Source organism: Triturus cristatus, chromosome 4_1 (genome assembly GCF_964204655.1).
Source record: "Triturus cristatus chromosome 4_1, aTriCri1.1, whole genome shotgun sequence".
NCBI classification, from domain to species: Eukaryota; Metazoa; Chordata; class Amphibia; order Caudata; family Salamandridae; genus Triturus; species Triturus cristatus.
Genome location: NC_140585.1, coordinates 1,175,855,195 through 1,175,876,690, shown reverse-complemented (window position 1 = coordinate 1,175,876,690; position 21,496 = coordinate 1,175,855,195). Strand labels below are relative to the sequence as shown.

Below are 21,496 nucleotides of genomic sequence, written 5' to 3'. Positions count from 1 at the left end.
ATGACGTGTTTAAATAAAAGCCAGGCTGGTCTCTTCGCCCAGCTTCACCTCTTCTCCCCAGGGCTCGCACCTTCTTTCCAAAAGCCACCGCTCTGCGTGAATGGTGAGCAGGAGGATGGCTGGAAGGCAATACAGCCAAATGCTCTCCTGACACATTTCAAAGAGAAGACGCGCTGCGAAAAGAAACACCTTTTTCGAGGTTGGCACTTCAGCCAAATGACCCCTAATTAACCTTAACGAGATGTCTGATTTCCAGCCTTCTGCTCCCACCGCCGAACGGGGTGTTTGATGTGAAGTGTGGAGCCTGTCCCTTTAACTCATGCAACTCCCCCCCCCACCCTCACCTCACTCCGACTTTCCAACGGGCAGGAAACATTCCCCAGGAACAATAAGGCGCAACAAAAATAGACCCTTCCGTGCCCAAAAGGCATCGCATTTTGGTGTGCCGCCTGCAGGGACCTAGCCGTTTGCTTCTGGGGTCGTCCAACTATTTAGTCGCAGAGACGGGGCATGTGGGGTTCACAGGGTGTCACAGCGACCCCTGTACCCTGCAAGGTAAAGAGTAGAAAGAGCTAGTTCGTGCGGCATTACACTTTTAACCAACATCCCCCCTCGCAAACTATGGCAGAGACTCGGGGGCAAAGCACTCCAATGATTTTTTTTTTGGGTACGATTCTGACACGCCAAACGAGAACACAAGGGCTGGCCCAATTAGATGGGTTATTTGGTGTTCTGACTACTAATAAAAACGAAATGCACCATTTATAAGCATTCGAGTGTTAGTAAAGTTGTGTTAGCATCATTCGCTCTCCGAAAGTGCTTCACAAACCAGAAGGCCAGAGAGAGAATAGGGCCGGCGTCTTTTCCGCTTTGTCAGACAGGTGGCTATTTAGAAGGAACTCGCCGCGGTGTTATTTCTGCTGTGCCGGACTGCAGCTGCAGTAAATCATATTGTTACCGCCTCTAAATCCACTACTACCAGATGCTTAGCAAGGGACGTGCGCAGTAAATAAACCTCGGTGCCCCACAAATGTTATCGCACGTGGTGTGAAAAAAAGCCTAAAAAAACGAGAATCCCTGAAAAATATTACGTGTTGAAAATGATTTTCACCATCTGACGTAAGCCCTTCCTGCACCTGCTGCTATTCAGTTACCCTGACATAGCAAAACCGTTGCAGGGTTATATTTCCGACATTTCATCCCAGAAGAAACGAAGGACGCATTAAAGAGCAGGGCGCGCGCTGAAGTTCGACACTGCACTTGTTGCCTTCTATTTTTGTGGAGAACTGTTTGTCGGTCGGCGCTGGTGGTTTGCCACGTCGTGATATTAAGATCTCCCTGGGTGTCAATCACAACTAAACACAGCAGGGTAAACTAGCCATGACCCCCATGCGCAGCAAGCGGATGCTGCTTACCAACTGTTGGGCTGTTTGTTTTAACGCTCCTTTGTCTCTCATTCAACAAAGCAGAGCAAAAGGCACACCACCGCCTTTCTCCGAGGTCAAGAAGAAATGCCTCGGAGAAACGCAGTGTCCTTTTCGGATTCGGGGGCGTGTTTGTCTTTTCTCTCCTCCAGCCATTGGCTGGAGGAGAGAATGAGACTTTCTTTAAAAAACACGCCCCCTGATCCGAAAAGGACGGGGCCTAATCGGAGTGACTGACCTCTTCTCCAGTGGCTGGCCAGCATTTACGAGGCCAGCCAATGGAGAACAGGGGAGAAGAGGGGAGGGTTCAAGCCCCTCTTCTCCAAGTCATAAAATCTCCGACTTCCGGTTCTGCCTTTCGGCAGACCGGTAGTCCTCGACCTAAAAAGGGAAAACTCGACATGACACACCCTGTGTTCCATGCCCCCTGACACTGCATATAAAATTGTAAGTCACCCCTACAGCAGGTCTTACAGACCTAAGGCAGGGTGCATTATATTAGATGTGCGGACATATCTGCATGAGCAGAAATGCTCCTGTGCTGCCCAGTTCGATTACTGACAAAGTGAAAAAGGAAGTCATCTTAAGGTATGTACTGGACACTAGTCAAGACGAGTTTCCCAGCTACATAATGGCTTCACTCAGACCTATGGTGTTTGGTATCAAACACCTCGTATTAATAAACCCACAGTGATTCCAGTGATGGATTTATTAATTCATGGACCCAGAGGGTACCTTGGAGGTACCCCCTGAAGACCTTCCTACCTCTTGGCTGATTGGTCCTGTCCAGCCTGCCACCACAGATGTGGTTCTGACCCCCTGGAGGTGAGAGCTCTCAGAGACCGGAAACAGGCCAGAAACAATGCCTGTTCTGGCAGGAGGTGTTATCACCTTCTCCAAGCAGGATGACTAGTAAATCAGCATATCCAGGCAGAAGGCTTCAGAGGCCTCCACCGTCTTTGATATGCGACCCTGGCTTCCCCCAGACAGGGGTTATGCCACCCCCTGCCTGGGCCCATTTGGCACCAAGACTGGTGGTAAAATTATCTAGTCAGGAGGCGTATTCACCCTCAGGCTAGTACCGCCCCTGTGATTCTTCTAAATATAGTATTCATGTGGCGACCAGGACTTCAGATTCGACTGGCACAGAGAAGGAATGGACAGAGAAGATTGCTGCACCGAGAAGAGACGAGCACCGACTGACTATCGCCAACCCTGCCATCCTGCCGCTACACACGCCCCTCATGGAGAAATCGACTTGTCCTGCCGCTGTGGAGACTCTACGAAATCCGGAGGGCTGCCAGTGCTTCGCAAATTATCAGAGAACTCCCTTGGAGTTGAGGAGCTACTTCCCTGCAGCTTCAGGCACCAAAGAAGCACGGTTTGGTTTACCGTCCTGCTGCTTACTGGGATGCTGCAGCCACCTAGGAAGGTGTGCCCTTGCTCCCACAGGTCAGATCCATCCTTCCTCCAAGTGTGGGGACGCCAGGGCTGACTGAAGCTGTACAGTACCAATACCTGGGTTACCAGGCCCCTTGCAGCAACCAAGGTTTGTTGTTTCCAGTACGGACACCAACGCCAAGGAAAACTGACCAGCATGCCAAGGGACTTCAGGGACAGTGAGACCCCACCAAGACTTGCTCAGCCGACCTTTTTCACCCTTTCTGCAAAACCAAACACAAATGAGAGAGCCTCCGACTGTCACCGCCGCACTGTACCTCTGCACCCTCGCCCCACAGCCCGAGTCCAAGGAAGTTGACGGTGCCAACGGGGTTTTGAGACCCTCAAAGTCTGAGCCCACCCTTGGGTTTGCCTAGGCTGGACTCCCAGTCGCCGCCTGCAGGCTCCCTCAACCACAAGTGTCTCCTGCAGCACGGACCCAATGCCTAAAGACACCACTGCACCAAGCCCTACAGCCCGAGGAGAAGTGAACCAACTGTGCACCTACGTGCCACACCATCGCAAGGACTGAGCCCCCCTGTAGGTTCACCCAGACTGGCCCCCCAATCACAGCTTGCAGGCTCTTTTCGACCGGACCATTCCCCGTTAAACTGAATAGGGCATCTGATGCTGAAATACACCTCTGTACCTGGCTGCCCCAGTGCCACCCAAGATGACCTTTTGGACCTTGCCCCATACTCACCTTAAGTCCAGGAGAAGGGTCCCTTAAATTGCTGTTAAGTGCCTAAATGTTGTATATGTTTTCCCCCATAGGATAACAATGCTTCACCAGAAATGGCACTAAATGTGACTTGAAACCTGCACAAATTTATAACTCGAAAACTACTTGCCTGATTCCGATGATCTTGTATCTAAGTTCATATAAAAATCAGTGTTTTTTATAAATTGGTGTCTTATTTCATTATTGAGTGTGCCTCTCACTTACTGCCTTTTTGTGTGCAATAAATGCTTAGAACTACCCTCTGATTAGCCTAACTGCTCGCCCACACTAGCACAAAAGAAACCTTTGGGTTATAATTTGTGACTGTAGACAAATTTGTGTTTTCCTGGTCTCTTTACACAGTGTAAATAATTTTGGTCCACTATATAAAGAGCCACCTTCCTACAGGTACCATCTGTGGTCAAGCCATCACCACCTGATGCTCATACCAAGCAGTTATCCAGAGTGTTGCAGACCACCACAAGGTCCAGCTTCTTCATGTAATGTAATTGAACAGGGCGAGGGATTCCTCATTGAGACACTGTTGAAGACTGTGCAGTCATTGCAGTTTTTACCAATACTAAGAACCATGCTCTGATGCCCTAGGGAAAACTTGAGGTAGCCCATCTAAGCTGGGGTGATAACACCTATAGTTGAAGAGGGTACAAGCCTGCACCGCAAGACTCAATTGATATTAGAGATCGTGTGCCACTAGATTCACTAGTTGCATATACAGAACGCAAGAGGGATTTCCTGCAGGGTGCACTGCAGATTTCACTTAACGAAGAAAGCAAGCAAATGAATGCAGCAGGTAAGAGGATGACTGTTACGTAGTGGCATATTGTGAACTCTGTTGTTCTGCTCTCAAGGTAAGACAAACTGAAGTGGAAAGGGACAGAGAAAGTAATAAAGCACCTTCCTGGCTATATAAAAAACAAGGTAAGGAAATTATGCAGGAAGGAAAAATAATTGCTAATGCAAACATTTGGTGCACCATAGATGCTGCTAATACAGCATCAAGATAAATCAATACCACTATTCTGCTGCACCTTTTTTTCTGGCAGAGTAACAACAGCACCGTATTGGTTTGCCTTTTGATGCAAACACTTTTTCAGGATATAGGTTGATTCCATGTTGGAAATATTTGAAAAGGATACAGATACAGCAAAGACCACGAAGACCTTCAAAATCAAAGTTGAGAATCCGTAGGCAATAAGCATGGGTGGCCGCAAAATCAGCTGCCACAACTAAACACCCTCTTTACCAGTTGCGGCAGTCTTTTCAAAGTCAAACATCTAACCGTACTCTAGAGGCAATAAACACAGTATCGCTCCCGAGCAAAAAGCAAATTAGCATTCAAAGTTCAGTCATGTCAAATAATTAGTCCAAAAAAGTATCCAAATTCAATTGTTCAAAGAATTATCTCCTTTATTTCTTTGTTTCCTTTGTTCTTGTCACAATTGTAGAAGTTTTATACATAGATTCTTGATGGTGAGTTGGTGTAGTTGACATCACCAAATGTAGCCAAAAAGCCGACATGTGTTTAGTCTCGGGGAATATCACCCGACGACTTCATCAGGGCAAACTCAATTCTCTGTAAATACATTCACCACATTCCAGGTAAGGCCTGGTATGTGGTCCCATAAAACATGGGTCTAAAACATATATTTCATATGCGGTACGTATCCTTCAGTGTTCTGACGTATTTTGCTACAAAGTATCCCAAACTGACTAATCTGGTCCGGAAGGTAGAAATGCAATTAGTTCATATCACGGAGAGTACTCCCGCCGTCATCGTCTGTTCAAAAGTAAGTGCATACTCTAGAGGCAAGTGACCAAGAACATAGATGTCTGTTTCACAGTGTGGGTAGCACACAGGGACCAAATCGCAGTTCAATGTCAGTGGTTTCCAGAGCAACAATGCTTGAACATAAGTATACTGGGACTGATGTTAGTCAAGCTTGCACTGCCTATGTTTCTCATCCGCCACAAAACAGTGATGTTTTGCACAGAGAACAAGACCACAATGTAATATTTATAAAAGCAACCAGTTATACAGTCACCACAGTTATCCCCGCCAGTGTGAAAATTATGCAAAAAGAACAGTTGATGGACAGAATGCAGAACAATGTCATACAGTCACCCTAGTACAGAGATCTGGGCCTAAATCCATCGTTTTTTTGCTCCTCATGCCATTCCAGTTTGAACCCAGCCATATGCAAATTAGTATTGATCCTGCGCCCAATGGGAACAGTCCAGCCGGAACTGCCAGGCCAGGTCTCCCTGGACTGGAAACAAGCCTCCTAGGACCAGTTTGGGGGTTTCACCCCTCTTCAGCCAGGATAGCTTGACTCCAGTGGCATGGAGAGACAATTATGGCATTGGGTCGTCCGTCAACATGTCCTCCTCGTATTGTAACAGGTCCCAGTAGTGGACAAGGAATTTGTAGACCTACTCAGCAAAACACACCAATGAGAAATCCACACGCAGGTGCTGAACTACTTCAAGTGCAGCGGGGTCCAAGCAGTAGACAACTTTATCACATGCAAGTACACAAAATGTCAAAGCTTCACGAACAAGTTCCACACCCACAATCCATGGGCAATGCACCATAGTTAAAGTTGTCAAGGATGTTTCTTAAGCTTTTCTCTGACTGTCACTTATTCTGTATGTAGTTAGGAAAATGAGGCATACACCAATGAAGTTGATCCTCACAGCGCCAACATGACTGCCATGTGCTCACTGCTTCTGAAAATGTTGAGAAATCCCTATAAAAAGCTAGCACTATGCCTAAACCATCTCACACAGCATCAAGGCCAACTGCTAGACCCCACCTTCAGGGCTCTGAATCCTGCAATTTGAATTCTGAAGTCTTAGGAATTCGTAAAGGATGCATGCAAATTCTTAAAGAAGCCAAAGCAGCTACAAAGCCATGTTACACAGCTAGATGGAAGAGATTTGGCCTCTGTAGCAATTTACATACACAGCCTTTAAAACCTTGAGTTCAAGACATTATATGCTGCTTGCTGCATTTACAAGAAGTCAGAAATAGCATATTTGTTCATAAGAGTACATCTAGCTGTCTTGGAAGCGTACCTCCAAAACAGAGAACAGCAGTCACTATTTAAAATCCCTGCTTTCATGTAAGGACTTAAATCCCACCTCAAATGCCACCAGTACTATCCTGGGACTTAACAATTGCCGATACAGAACTTATGGGGCCTCCATGAAACTCTTGTCCACTTCAGTTCTTTTCATGGAAAGTGCTATTCCTCATTGCAATCACTTCCCTCTGCAGGGTTAGTGAGCTGCCAGCCTTAAAAAAAAAAAAAATGTTTTAATTCCACCAAGTGCACTATGACCAGTTTGTTCTTAGAACACGTCCTTGTTTTGTCAGTGGTTCTCCCCATTCCATGTCAGCAAGAGTGTTAATTTGTATTTGCATTCTTTTTCCTTCTACCAGAGTGTGTTGCTCAATGGGCCTTGCCAGCCTTTCGATGTCCATTTGTGTTACGTTGATCGTACTAAATTCCCGAAGAAAACCAAGCCATTCTTTGTGACTTTTTGCCAGCCCCATCTGAGGAAACCAATTTCTGACCCAGGACTATCCTATACTCTGTGCCTAGGACCATTTAGCTTGCAAAAAGGGAGCCACTATGATTTTCCAAGGCAGCTTCCTACTCACAGATATATGTAAATCTAGAACGTAGTCTAATATCCATACATTCACTAAACAATACTGAGAGGACATTCACGCAAAGCCAGACCAACCATAGTTAAAACTTTGTTTGAAGCATCTTCCACAGCTGCTCACAAGCAACTGCTTTAGAGAGATGGATATTGTTTTTGTCTGTGCACATCATGTAATCTATAGCAGCACAGACTGCAAATTGAAAACAGTTTGCAGATTGTAGCGCTGGAGCTTCGCATCTCCTGTTCATGCAAGCTCACAATACAGTGTGTGACAATCACAATATTATTACACACATACTCATCTACTCGTAGCTTCTCATCTCTACACCTATACTCTGACCCACAGTGGAAGAACGCAATCTAAGGTCTAGTCTGTTGTGGTGCATTGTGAGTTGAAGTAGTGGTACCTCGAAAGTGAAATCTCTTTGAAGAAAAACAACTTAAGATGTCTGCGCCCAAACCTAGTTGGCAGGAGTGCACCCAACATATGATTTACAATATTACAATCTGTAAACTGATAGTTACATAATGTTTTCTTTATATGAAAACTAAGTCCTTGTTTATTCCGATAGGCTGGCACCTGAAGTTGGGATGAGATGTCAATCCTCCGAATAATGCAGTTATTCAAATGTTGTAAAAAAGTTAGTTTGATCCTTCTCTAACCGAGCAATATCGAATGGTGCTGCTCTGTGAGAAAATATGAATGAAGAAGAATCTTGCAACAACTCAGTCACTCGTATTCTTATAGTGAAATTCTACTCTCAAAAGGTTAATTTGGGACAATGAGAATCAGTCTAAATTCAAAATGGTTGAACAGTAAAACATGAAAAGCAAGACTCATTGGAGCAAATGAAACTCCAGAGTGATAAAATAATGGACTGTAGAGCCATTATCAACAATGTATTCATGGCATATGTCACAAAACTGTACAAAATTGATTGTCAGTGGCGACAAAGAATGGGAAGTTGCAGGCTGTAAAAGAGGGCATGCCACCTAATAAATGTTTCATATGAATACTGTCACACTTTCATAGATGGTGAAGAACAGGAATGATGAGGAGCCAGAAAGTGGAAGAGGTGCAGCCATAAAGGAGTGAGAGGAATGTAGTTCACAGAAATTGGGTTATTAGTTAAGAGTGGTGAGAACCCAACTTGAGTAATAATAGCAATCGTTGTCAGGCTGAACCATTAAAGTCACAAAATAAACCTGACCTCAGCTTCCTGGTAGCTATAGCACAGAGCAGACAAGCGTATTGTAGAGGCAATATGTAAAGTGTTTATGCAGTACTAAAACAGTAATAAAGTTGAAATTCAAAACCATACAAAATAAAAAAAAACAGAATAAAATTCAGTAAACAAAATGACACTAACATAACAACAACCCACTAAAGGGAACTGGAGATATAGATATAAATGTTTAAGATTTAGGTAAAATTAGTGCCTAGAAGCATAAAGTGCAAACAGTAGTAAGTGGTTACGATAGCTCAGGACCTAGGTGCTGAGGTCTGTTACACCAGCCAGGCTCGACCTGGTCTAGATTTAACCTTCTGGCTTTAGTCCGTCATGTCCCAATCTGCCATAGAAGTACACTTCTAAAGCCCCCAGGGGGCTTCAGGAGGGGCATTTCGAGACTCACAAGGTGGCCGGCAGAGTCCAGTCCAGGTCCAATTGCCACTGATCCAGCTGGTCAGTTTTAAGAAAGGACTCTTGAAGCTTTTTGTATCCCTTTAACTTGAACAGGGGTTGAGCCTTATGACCTTTGGAGTCAACTTATTTGTCCTTGATACTCGAGGCAGAGCAGATGTAGTCCTTTAGGGATTTTCTCGGTTTTCAGACTACAGGTTATGTTCGCCTATGATTTTTTCCACAGGTCCAGGAGTGTTCCAAAGTGGGTAACTGGAGATGCCACATTTATTCCCGGCATAGGCAGTCCCTCAACTCACAACAATCTCACAGACAGAAGTTGGTTAAAACAAAAATGAGTGTTCAGTAACCAGACCATGGATACACACACATTGTTTTGGCATTTTCTTTCCCTCCTTTTAAGTGCATCCCAAATGTTTTATTTAAACCCAGCAGACCTGTCTAACAGGCAGTGACACTGTGATGTCAAAAGATGCCCACAGTGGTTGGGGCCTGACTGGCAGGGGAGACAACAGAAGGGCCCTGCTTACGTTTCACCTAAACATTTGCCTTTGACAAGGGAGTCCTCTTTGGACGGTGAACCAAGTTTATATGAAAAGACCCAGTAGACCTGTCCAGCAAAATGTGACATTCAAGCACATTTTAAAACTTAAATGTCAAAAAGGTTCCTCCCAGCCCCCTTATGTATTCTGTCAGATTCAGAGGGGTCATCTCTGCCCATTTACATCAACCTGTTCTTTAGTTTCTGAAAGTAAGTTAACACCTCATTCAGGCCACTTTTAAGTGCTAATTAGCGGATGGGCGAAGTAAGAGAACAAAACACAGATTTAGCTTTCAGGCAGAGCACAGGTCACTTTTTAAAAGTTGCTTTTCCATAATATTTAGAACAAATCCGACTTCACAGTTGAATTGTATTATTAACAGCTTATAGAATCAGTTGTTTATTTTTGTTCTTAGCCCCATTCCTGAGATACAGGAGAAGTATGTAATATTGTATCCAGATGTTTTCCTAGGGAACAGCCAAATCTGCTACAGTGAAGATGGCTTCAAGGACATTTTCACTGTAAGGACATGTTTAACATTAAACATTTACTTGTCCTATTTTTAAATACCATGCAATCTGCCTTCAGGGCCAATAATGCCTACTTAGAAGTGACTTATAAATATTTATAAGTAATGTTTAGGCCTGATTAGGGTTTATTTTGACATGTCAAATTTGCAGTTAAAACGTGCACAGCCAAACTACTGTGGCAGGCCTGTAGTCCTGTTTACTTTGTCACTGTAGTGGATGGTGTAATGGGTGCTGCATTCCACGTGTGACATTTAATCTACAGACGCTAGGTACACCTTGGTACCATATGCTAGGGACTGAAGGTAAGTTAAATATGCTAATCAGGAGTGTACATATTTTGATGTATTGAAAAGAGGGGTACAAGCACTTTACCACTCGTTTGCAGGGGTAAATTGCACAGAATTCAATTGTCCGCAAGAATAGTGTTCAACAAAAAGGCAAAGAAAATAGTTGCCCCTGCTAAAAGGACAAATTTCCAACAGTAGTCGAAATAGAAACTAAGAATTGTTAAGTCTTTACCATTAGTAGTCATCATTGGAAAACCCAAAAGGACATGCTTCACCTAATGGGGATATACCAAACAAGTTACATCGATCAGGGTGGGTATCAAGAATGCATTTGCAACATGATGGAGAGCTCCTTAGTAATGAATGTATTGGGGCGAATTATTTTGTAAGAATACAATAAGCAACAGTCTGGCTAGAGTTCAGAGGTAAACCTTGAACTGAAAGGCAGCACAAGTTATTTTCACAGAGATCATGATTGTTCCTGCAAAAGTTAACAATAAGAGATTAAGAATTAATGAGACACAAATGGCACACAGGGAATTAGCTATTGCCATCCTTTGGTGGAGGTAGTTTATGCAAAACCAGTAAATTGCACCCACTATAAGCCAATTGCTGTGGCTTACAGGGAACCAATAGAAAGTACAGGGGAGGTATAATGAAACCATGGTTGCTTGAAGTGTAGGTACAGCTGTGGGTGGAAATGTTTGCAAAAAAGTAGAAGAGGTGTCTACCTTTAATGCTAGTGTGCTAGTGTACTGCAGACTGAAGACAATGAACTAACATGCAATTTTAATGTAGCTGTGTGGCATTGGGAAGGAAATGTAGAGCAGATATAGGGTCGTGTGGTGAGAGGTACTTGATGGTGGCAGCAAAACCAGTGTAAAAATTTGAAAACTTTTGTATAAAACAGATTTCTGCTGCTAATCGCGCTCCTAAATGCAGACTTTGAAGTGTCAAAGGTGGTGAACACTGCCATTGAATGCTTAGTTAGAGATTTAGTATTCATAAAATAAGGTTTATGGGCTTGTATTTTGTGTTCCTTCGTAATGTTTTGAGCAGGTAGTCTACTTTATTTAGCTTTTTGTTTTTATTTAAAACAAAATATAATATTCTTAAATAGGAGTCGGTATATTATTTAAAATGCATTGAGATGCGTATATATTTTTATTTCAAAGGTCAATAAAATCAATGTATTACAACCAGAATGAATTGAAAAAAGAGCGGTTCCAGGTTTTTAGGTATATGTGGTCCATAAGTGGCAATTGGCCCCCAGGTAAAAAAAAAAAAAAATCAAGTGAACGAAGACATATATTGACTGTGTTTGTGAAGCATAAATGTAAAATAGTTAAACAGGTACATCTTTAAAGGCTACTATGGCAATAGAAAGACTAGCTGAAGGATTAACTGCATAACAAGTTCCCATTATTTCCGAGGGAGTGGCTTGCCCCCCTCCTTGCTGGTCTATTTATATCCTTGGAACCTGGCTGGACTGAGAAAGGGACATCTGGTGGCTAATTGTTTGGTGAGCCTGGATGTAGGGGGAGGAAGGGATAGGTTGATGGAGCAGCCCTGGGCCCTTTAAGGGGCTACTGACATTTCTGTCTTTGGAGAAGACAGAGTGGAAGTTCTGAGGAGAAGGGTAGTTAGTGGGGAAGGGGTATGCACTAGGAGGGAGTAAGGAATAAACAGTGTTGTGGCAGGGTGAAGATATGGTGCAAGAGTTTGCAGCAGTGGGCTAAGGTTGAAGAAGAGAAGCAAATTGTAAATATAAAGATTGGGCTGCAAGGCACAACTAAGAAGTGGGCTGGGAATGGCACAGACAAGAAGTAGGATGGGCAAAGGACCCATGCAGTCCTGGGACCTGAACTCCTTGCTCCACTGGTACAACGCTAAATGTGGTGGTGTGTGCTGTTAATCTGTCAACACACCGTATCTGATGTTTCTTTTTTTTCCTGAGTCAACAGCAGGGCTTGCTCTTTACATAAAAAGGAGACGTACATTAAGTGGGTGATATTGTTTCTATCTTAGCCTGATACCCTTTGTGTTCCATTCGCAGGAATCAGCGAGGAAAACCTTACCAAACTCATCCAGCACGCCAATGTTCAGCAGGACAGCAACCTCATCCGCAACATGCAACTACTAGGAGTTCCTGTTGTCACTGGGGTATGAGAAGTTCTTCCAAACTCGCACTTGTCACAACTGGCCTGGGAGATACACACACTGTCACCCTCCATTATTTGTGCTCTTCTTGTGACCGTGGATGCACATCAAACTCATTAGTAACTAGTCTGTTCCGCACTCACTTATCAGTATTTTGAAATGTGCTGTCGCCTTTTACATTAGGGCCCATTACAACATTGACAGTAATCTATGACAAGGTCACTGGGAGAAGATATTCCCAGTCTCTAGCTGTGGGTACTTAAGAATCATGGCAGCTTCCCCTAAGAAAGCGTGAAAGCAAATGTCGGGTGGAAGATTTCTGCAAGAATAAGGCTAGGGTAACTCAGCCTCTTATGACTAGATTTTGAATGAAGAATAACTTTGCATAGCCGCTCTAATTTAAGAATTGAGGTTTGAAGCAATTCTTGCCAAATTATACACGTTCAAATTTGTACCAGTGGATTGCAGAGAGCAGGTGTTATGTGCTTTACACAGGGACCTTAGACAAATAGTATTATTCTCTGACCTAAGTAAGCCTTTACCCAACCGGGAGTTCTGCAAAGGACCAGCATCTTGTGGCTCATTAAGGAGTTGTGAGAAGTAACACTTAATTTGCAGCAGGGGTAGGTTGTCTATATTCCTTCAGCATCTCATGCCCTATGAAAAGGGTTTAAGTATATAGTCACTACTTCTTAGGCCTTCGGAGTTATTCTTGTGCATGTGATCATTATGAGAAAGAGCTTTACTGAAAAGTGAAAATCAAGTATTTGAACACATTCAAGGGTTGTGGGCTCGTGTAAGAAGGTAATGCTGCTTAGAGGACTCAGATAACAACCACTGGGAGTTACTGTACCTCTTAACAATGCCATATGCACATTTTGTCCATCTGCTTCACCTTGCCAATTTTTTTTTGTCTATTCTCATGCCTAGTAAGCCCTTGCCCTTTTTGACAATCTTTGTAAATTTGTCTGTGTCTAGTTAGTATTGTTTGTGAACACAGTGATGGGTGTGGATATGCAAGAACTATTTATGGAATACCCACTAGGAATCCACCATATCATTTCACATTTGTCTGGGAAAGTATACAGTTACATGTTCAACACAACCTTGTAATGCCAGCTCACTTTGGGGCACCATGGTCTCTCAATAAGACTATGGGACACAATTTATTAAATTCACACCTGGCGTCTTCATGGCACAGCCTATTTAATTTTTCATTTCAGTGCAATGCACACCTTTCACACTCATGCTTCATGCACAGGGTCATTATACGTAATGTGCATCCACACAATATCAGCATCTCGGAAAAAGCTTGTTATTGATTTGCTGAATAGAGGTCGTTTTAGGGGTTAGATGTGTGACACATTTCAGCTCGTTGATATTGACGTCGCTTATTTCTCTCTACATTAGCTTGAGCCCTAATGTATAAACGTAGTCCACTGCACACGAGTAGCTGCATGTAGCATGGTAAGCAGTGTTTCTTCCCACATCTTAATGTATTCACTCTATCTTTCCTTTCTTCCTTTCCTTGCTTTTCAGACTTGATAGCTCCAGGTAGGTTTGCCTCTCTCAGGGGCTCACATTTCTTCTTTCCTTTCTGTTCTTGCTTCTCTAGTTAGTCTGTCCCATCTCACAGGGCTTCTTCTTTCCTCCTCAGTCAAACACCAGCATCCAAAGCAAACCTGAGCGGAGGCCTCGCCTAGAAGCTACCACATACCAGCTCTCCCGCTGGACGCCCATGCTACGCGATGTGATTGAGGTATGAGACCAATGTTTGTTGCTTTGGTGTTATGCAGCGGTGGTTGCATTGAGCACATACCTATGTATCCCAACACCAGCAGGATGTATCAGTAATCCAAGCCTGCAGCCTGAGTGCACCACGGAATGCCTCCCTTCAGCAGTAGGGAAAAGCAGGAAACAGGGATGTGTTGCAATGCACCTATGTATGCTTTTCCAAGGCTGTAGAACAGAGCAGTAAGTTGCGATGGGGCATAGAGTACAACCGATTCCATTCAGGTAGGAGTGTAATGTAGCAGTAAGACTTGGTGGCACAGACCACACCATGGTATGTATGCCACAGAAATGTAACGAAGCAGAAAGAAGCGCACACAACTATATGTATCACCACAGCCGTGGCATATAGTGCAACTCTGTACAACCAGACAGCGGTTGGTCAAAGCTGCACACTTTATGGTAGGCATCGCCACAGCAGTAAGAAGCTGAGGTGGTATCATAGAGTGCATCATACGGTGGAATAAGTACTGTTTAAAACGGCCCTTCTTACCCTTTTGATGTCTGTGGATGCCTACTGAATCATTACCTGGATCTGGGGACCCCCCCACTGAGCCATTACTAGAACCTGGGTACCCCAACTTAAGCATTTTCTGCCATTTGAACCTCAAAACAATACACAGAAATATAGAAACAATTCTACATAAAGCAAATACACAAATCATTAAATATTTTATTTAATTCACAAACAAATTTAGAAAAATCCTAATTTCAATGGGAATGTTGAAACTTTTCTAGATGTTTTAAAAAAAAATAATATTCTAGATTGTAGCGTATCTTTGTCTTGTTGCTCCTAATGCATGTGCTCTTTTTTTTTTTTTTGCCTCTTCAATTGAGGCCACTCGTGGTACTATATTCGATTTGCTGTACTTGTACTTTAACCACAAATCTAGCTAATAATACCAACTTAATATTTAACCTCTAATTTTAAATTCCTTCACATCTATAGAACGTTTTTAAATTATCAGTGTTACGTTTTGCTTCATTATTTATATATACTTTGTTATCTACTAGTATTATTTAATTTTTCAACAGTCATTGTTGACTCTCAGAGTAGGCACCGTAGACCCCTGAGGGGTCCACACACCACAGTTTAAGAACTGCTGGTCTAACATAGTCTTTAATCTTGATAACTGACACATATTAGACAACTATTTTGTGCCGAAGCCTTTCCTACTTGCTTACAATTTTGCTAAAAAATAACTATTCCTTATAAAAACTTTACAGTGCATGTCTACTTGCCAGAGCCTTTGTATTTCTTCTAATTGCTTTGCACACATGTAGCACAAAAACGTGTCCATTGATCCTTACAAGGATTCATTGTGAGAGCCTGTCCTTTAGTAAAATGGTGAAAAGGGAGTAGTTGTTTCAGGAAGATCCTTATAAATCGCTGGCTTTCACCCATGCACAGAAGAGGTTTACACTGTCTTTAATTTGTTGTATTTCTGCTTCCCGGAGATGATGATGTTTGATCCTCTGACTCTAGTTCTTGCACTTTCAGTTTAATGCTTACATCAGTCGAGGGTTACTAATGCGTGCTGAAGCTGTGATTCATTTCGGAGTCGTGCCTTCTCAAAGATTTTACTCCTTTTCTAGAACTATACTATGTTGATTAACACCACTGGGGACTGAGTGCACATATGCTTCCCTTTCGCTCAAATGTTTGCAAACATTCATTCATTTTTATAGTTCATTCATGATTTGTCCTTTAAGGACCACATACACTATATTTTCAAGTTAATATCTCTCAATTTAGTGGGGTATTACATGTATTGCCAAATGTGCTTTGTTTAATTCAACTCAGGGGTCATGTGAAAGAGAAGTAGAAGTCCAAAGCTTGAAAGGGAGAGACCATATCAGATCTGTACAGGGGAGACAAAGAGGCCAGGAGGCCTTACACAGCATAACAAGGAGCATCAGCAGCTTTAATATCGCCTGTGACTCTTTCCTCAGAAATGGCACACTGTAATTTGATCTTTCTATGCATTGAATACAATGAGAAGATGAGAACCCTCAACTGCAATTAGTTCAAATATTTATTGGTTGCTATTTGTTTTCATTTAAAGGCAGCATAGTGAAACAGATGAATACATTGATTAAATGGTTTTCTTGCGCGAGATGTTGAACACCTTTTTCTTCACCTGCTTGCTAAAAGACCATGTACAGATTCATACACCCACACAAATGTGGTGAGATATGCCATTTATTTCAATTTTTGAGTATGGGGAAGGACTGTGACTCATGAGAGCAAAGCCTCGCGTGGGACAAGATGCTCCTCTCCTCTTTTATTTTATTCGGCTTGAATTTTTGACCACCGTCTTCAAGAGTAAACGGATGCTTCTGCTTTGCCTTGGGCTGAGTGGGCACTGTTGCCGTGTGTACGAATGAGTTCAAGTTGCCAGCCATGGCTGTACACTTTGTTTCTCTCTCAGGAAGCACAAAAAAAGATTCTTGAAAATTACACATGCAGTAAAATGCTTCTTTCTTGTCCTTTTTCTGCCTGCCAACTGCTCCTGTGCATTTCCAGATAGCAGATTCCTACTAAGTAGCCAGCAGTTAACAGCCATTAGCTTTTCCTGGAATCAGAGACTAATAAATGTCCTCTGGACCGGAGTTGTTAACTCCTAGCTGAGGATGTGTATTCCAGTTCTGGAGGTGTAATGATTGGTGGAACTGGCTTTAAAACAGGTGTGGCTCAGGCAGCCTAAACTACATTTTTACAAAAGTTTTACAAAATTACTTTTCTGCTTAAATGATCAAACATTTGTGTTTAAAATGCATTTTAAATGTGAAATCAAAGTGGGAAAATATGTTGAAGCATTGTTTTTAGCTCTTAAGCAGAGTTGGAAAATAAAGTTTCTAATCCCACCTAGACTTATTAGAAACAAATCTAGCTAGGCCTACAGAATGAAATAGCTCTTGGCTTTTATTTCACTGTCAGGGCACTCTACCCCAATATGTTGTGTGCCCTATTTTTATACTTTATCACCCTGTCTTATGTGTTTACAAGGCATACTTTAGGAGGTGGCTTATAAATATATGAAAATACGCTTTTTATACATGGAAAAGGCAGTTTTGCCTGTCATATGGCACGGCCGTGCATTTAAACTGCGGTCTAGCCAGAGCACCATGGTGTTCCTGTCAAATGTTTTTGTTGCATGCAAGTAGCGTAAATATATACTGCACCCCAAATATGACATTGATCTTTCCATGCCATTGGTGCACGTTAAGCATTATTTACAATTAACTTATAGGGAAGTTAAATATGCCAATAGGGAGTTCCAGTGTACTGCATATGTTTTAGAGGGGAAATACACGTTACTACTCTTTACCAATAGTAATGGGCACAGAATCCTAAAGCTAGCAAACATTAGGTAAACAATCTGGGGTGACCATGCAGAAAAGGCAAATTTGTTTCTGATAGAAACACCCAATGCTTACTCTTTTAAATGATTTTAACCCGTTGACCGCAGCGCAAATTCCGCCGTGGTGTGGGCGAAATAATGAGTGTGCGGAGTTCGGACGGCCCCTGGCCGTCCTCCGCACATGCCCACTGTGACGTCAGACGGCCAGGGGCCGTCCGGCGCATGGAACGGGTTAATGGAGGGCATTTACTAGTTAATTATTTTTCAGTAAATGCTTCAGGCGAACCAATCTTGATACCTTTGCAGTTGCACTGCAATGTAGTATGCTTTATCTTGGTTCACAGTCACAAACTCCTGCTGTAAACATTGGCATTGTGATTTCACTTCCAGTGCTGATCCAAGTTTGCTTAGGAGATCTGTTGGCCTGATCAGTAATAGTAGTTGGACCCACTGGGTTGCATTCATGTTTAGTAGTGCTACCTTGGGTATTGCATAGCTCCCCCTTGTTGCTACAGTCTGACGTTGGGGTTCTTCCAGATGTCTGGTCACGCTCTGGTCACCAGCAGGCAGCAGCTTCTCAGGTGACCACTTCCTGAGTCTTGGTTAGGCTAGCACTCGCATCTCATCATACATCGTTGTGCTCTTTTGGGGCCCCTCTTGTTTCTCTACCACCCTGCACATTGAGCGGTGCTTCCTCAAACCCTGCCTCAGAATTTCTGGTCAACGACAACTCTCACCATGCACCCTCAATACAGCGCAGAAGCAGATGTCAAATTGTAGTTGCCAATTATATATTGCCCAACACTGTACAGTGGTTTATGGAAAAAGCAGATGCACCGCTGTTGCACTGTAGATGTCTACTCTTTCCCCTACTGGGACACATATACCAATTACCCTGTCTCTAGCCCAACCATACCTTCAGCCAGTCCCACCTTTTTGCCACTTTGAGTAATTTATCGTGAGAATCTCATCTTAGGTGTGACTCAACCAAACTGTTGATTTTGTTAGCCCTAGTGAAGTTGTCTCCTATGATAAACCCTCCCCATGGCTCTATTCTTCCTTACTCGATATTCTGTACTCTCCTTCCCTTTTACTAATCCATGATCTCTTAAATACTAGCATACACACAATTATCAGAGCTACGGTTACACAAATAGAAGAATATAGACTGAGATCATGTTTTGTGTCATAAGTGATTCAAACTGTGGTGTTGAATACTATCAGAAAGGCCTTGGAGCCTGTGCTTAAAGAAATAGACTTCGAGTCCTTAAATGGATTATTGTGTGCTGGTAGCGGGAATACTGCTGTTGGAAGTTGTGGCCATGCCGTGTCGATATTCCAAGCCAGAAGTTTGAGGCAATGCTGGTGGTGCATACAGCATCTACAGAATGCTTAATCCAATCACCCCATCCCTCCCCTCTAGTGTTGTTGCATCCACTGCAGTTGCTATCCACGTGGACAGGCTTTTAAAGCTTCCCTTGCTGCAGAGAGGCATTGAGATTAGAACTTGAAAAGTCAACAGAAGGGATTAGGCTAAAAGCCCCTATTATGTGGAATTAAACTGTATCCTATCCCAGAAATCCTGTCGAATAGCAGAAAAAGAGCAGCACAGTACAACACAAAAGAATGTGCAAGACAGTAAAACAAAAACAAAAAGTTAGAAAATAAATGTGTCCAATAATGCAAGAGATGCTGCTGAGATCAAATCCATGTTTTCCTGCTGATCATTCAGTATATGAACAAACCCACAGTCTCATGTAAGATCTCCTAGGTGTCTTGCCCATTTTGCAGTTGCCACGTTTAGTAGAGCTGAGGCTTGTGTTTTACAGACTCCTCACTTTGTCTCTTTGTCAGTCAGTCAAAGAACTTTATTCGGTTAATTAAAACCATAAAAGCAATACATAGTACATAAAACAAGGTTAAAATACAATTAAACAAGTTTAAAGGTGATTGCCAATCCTGGAAAAAAACATGTTAAAAAAGGATTTACAAGAACAAGTTTAAAAAATAGATATAGGGAGTACCCATTTCAGTATATTTTAAACATTCCCACCAAAATGTTTTTTTTTTTTTTTTTGCAAGTGTCAGGTTTGGTGGTTGATTTTTGGGACAAGTCTTGTTTTATTTTGTCTAACGGCTGCTACCAAAAAACAAGCTACACCATATGTGACCTGTACCGAGTTCAACATCTGTAGGTATAATAGAGCCGGCCGTACCTGAGCAAAGTTTAAGTCTTTCAAGATAGGGAAAATAAATTTTTTACGGGCCACCAAATAATGTTCACAAAGCATAACTAGGTGCAGAGTGTCCTGTGTGGAAAAAAAATCGCAGGTGCAGGGTGGGGAATCTTCTGGAGTACCCCACTTTGTGTACGAGCCAAGCACAAGATGTATCAGGTTGAACCTGAACCTTATAAGTAGGAAACGATGATATGGTTTGGTTACATATTTTAAATAATGTTCCATAGCCATGGACGACGAAAGTTGGTAAAATGATCTTACCATTGGTTTACAAAGCTCAACCGTTTCCCTCTCAGCCTCCAACATATTTCGAAAGTGCTGCTTGACCCACCTTACATCCTCTTTCTTAAGATTCTGTGGAAAAGAGTACATATCCGGGCGCCCTAGCCTAGCGCATGCCGCTCTAACATACGCCAGCCACGGTATGCTGTCTGCTTTATCCAGAGTCATACAATCTTTGAGAATGCAATGATTCAATGTGATCTCCTCATTTGTCCAGGTTTTAATCCAACATAACAGTGGGGACATTTTTAAGAGATCAGTGACATGTCCCAAGCCTATTTCGTTATGGATTGAATATGTAGGAGATGATTTCGGGAGTGATAACAAGGCTCGTATAAAATTGTTTTCTGCAATTTGGATGCCTGGGGCTGAAACGTAGCCCCAAATATCTGCCCCATAGGATGAAATTGCCACACATTTGGCTCTATAAATACGAGTCATGGCTTCCATGGGTCTCGAACCCAATCTTTTGGAGAAATGCATAAGAGCTGTGGTGGATCTGCTAACTCCATTCTCCTTTAGTTTCAGTTGGGCACCCCAAGTTCCTTTCTCGTCAAAGGTGACTCCCAAATAGCAAAAGAAGGGTACCCTCGAAATTGGAGAACTGTTACAGCTGAAGGACCTAACCTTCATATTTTTCTTCCGTGAACCTGTAACCATAACATGAGATTTAGCAGTGTTAATCTTTAGGTCCAAGGCTTCCATAAAACCACCAAAGTGATCTAATAGTCTTTGCAGGCCCGTACCAGTCCGAGCTATAAGGACAGCGTCGTCCGCGTATAGGAGGACCGGAATAGGTAGCCCCCCCATACGCGGCATGTCCAAGGTAGCTGAGTTCAGGGATTTCCCCAAGGAGTTAATATACAGTGTGAAGAGGAGAGGGGCCAGGATGCAGCCTTGTCTGACCCCTCTCCCTGACCTAAACTTCGCCGTGCATCTTCCTTCCCTTGTTACCCTAACAGAGGCGGACAAGTTTTGATGGAGGTCGTGCAAAAAATTAACCAAAGTAGTGTCTAAACCCAAGTCACGCAAAATAATCCACAATTTTGAACGGTTAACCAAATCAAAAGCAGAAGATAAGTCCATAAATCCCAAATAAAGAAGCCCCCCCTTCACCACGGTGTATTTGCTAATAATGAGGTGAAGGTTTAAACATTGGTCCATGGTCCCTCTATGTGCTCTGAAACCATACTGTAGTTCCGAAAGGATCCCGCTCTCCACAAGCCAATCCCCCAGTCTTTGCAGAATGACTCTGCCCAGGATCTTAACGGCAGAGTCCAAAAGGGATATTGGCCTGTAGCAGGCAGGGTCCCCCCTGTTCCCTTTCTTGAAGATGGGCACAATAATAGAGGTAGACCAGGAGGAAGGAAAACCAGCT

The 21,496-nt window shown here is 42.9% G+C and overlaps 1 protein-coding gene across 1 annotated transcript in view; it reads left to right on the top strand.

Moving 5' to 3' along the window:
* The window catches only part of STXBP2 (syntaxin binding protein 2), a 290,447-nt gene that overhangs the window by 229,245 nt on the left and 39,706 nt on the right, over window positions 1–21,496 (top strand). Inside the window, exons 15-16 of the mRNA XM_085654395.1 lie at window positions 12,337–12,443; window positions 14,098–14,199. Of these exons, the coding sequence (XP_085510521.1) occupies window positions 12,337–12,443; window positions 14,098–14,199 (209 nt within the window). The remainder of the gene's footprint in view (window positions 1–12,336; window positions 12,444–14,097; window positions 14,200–21,496) is intronic.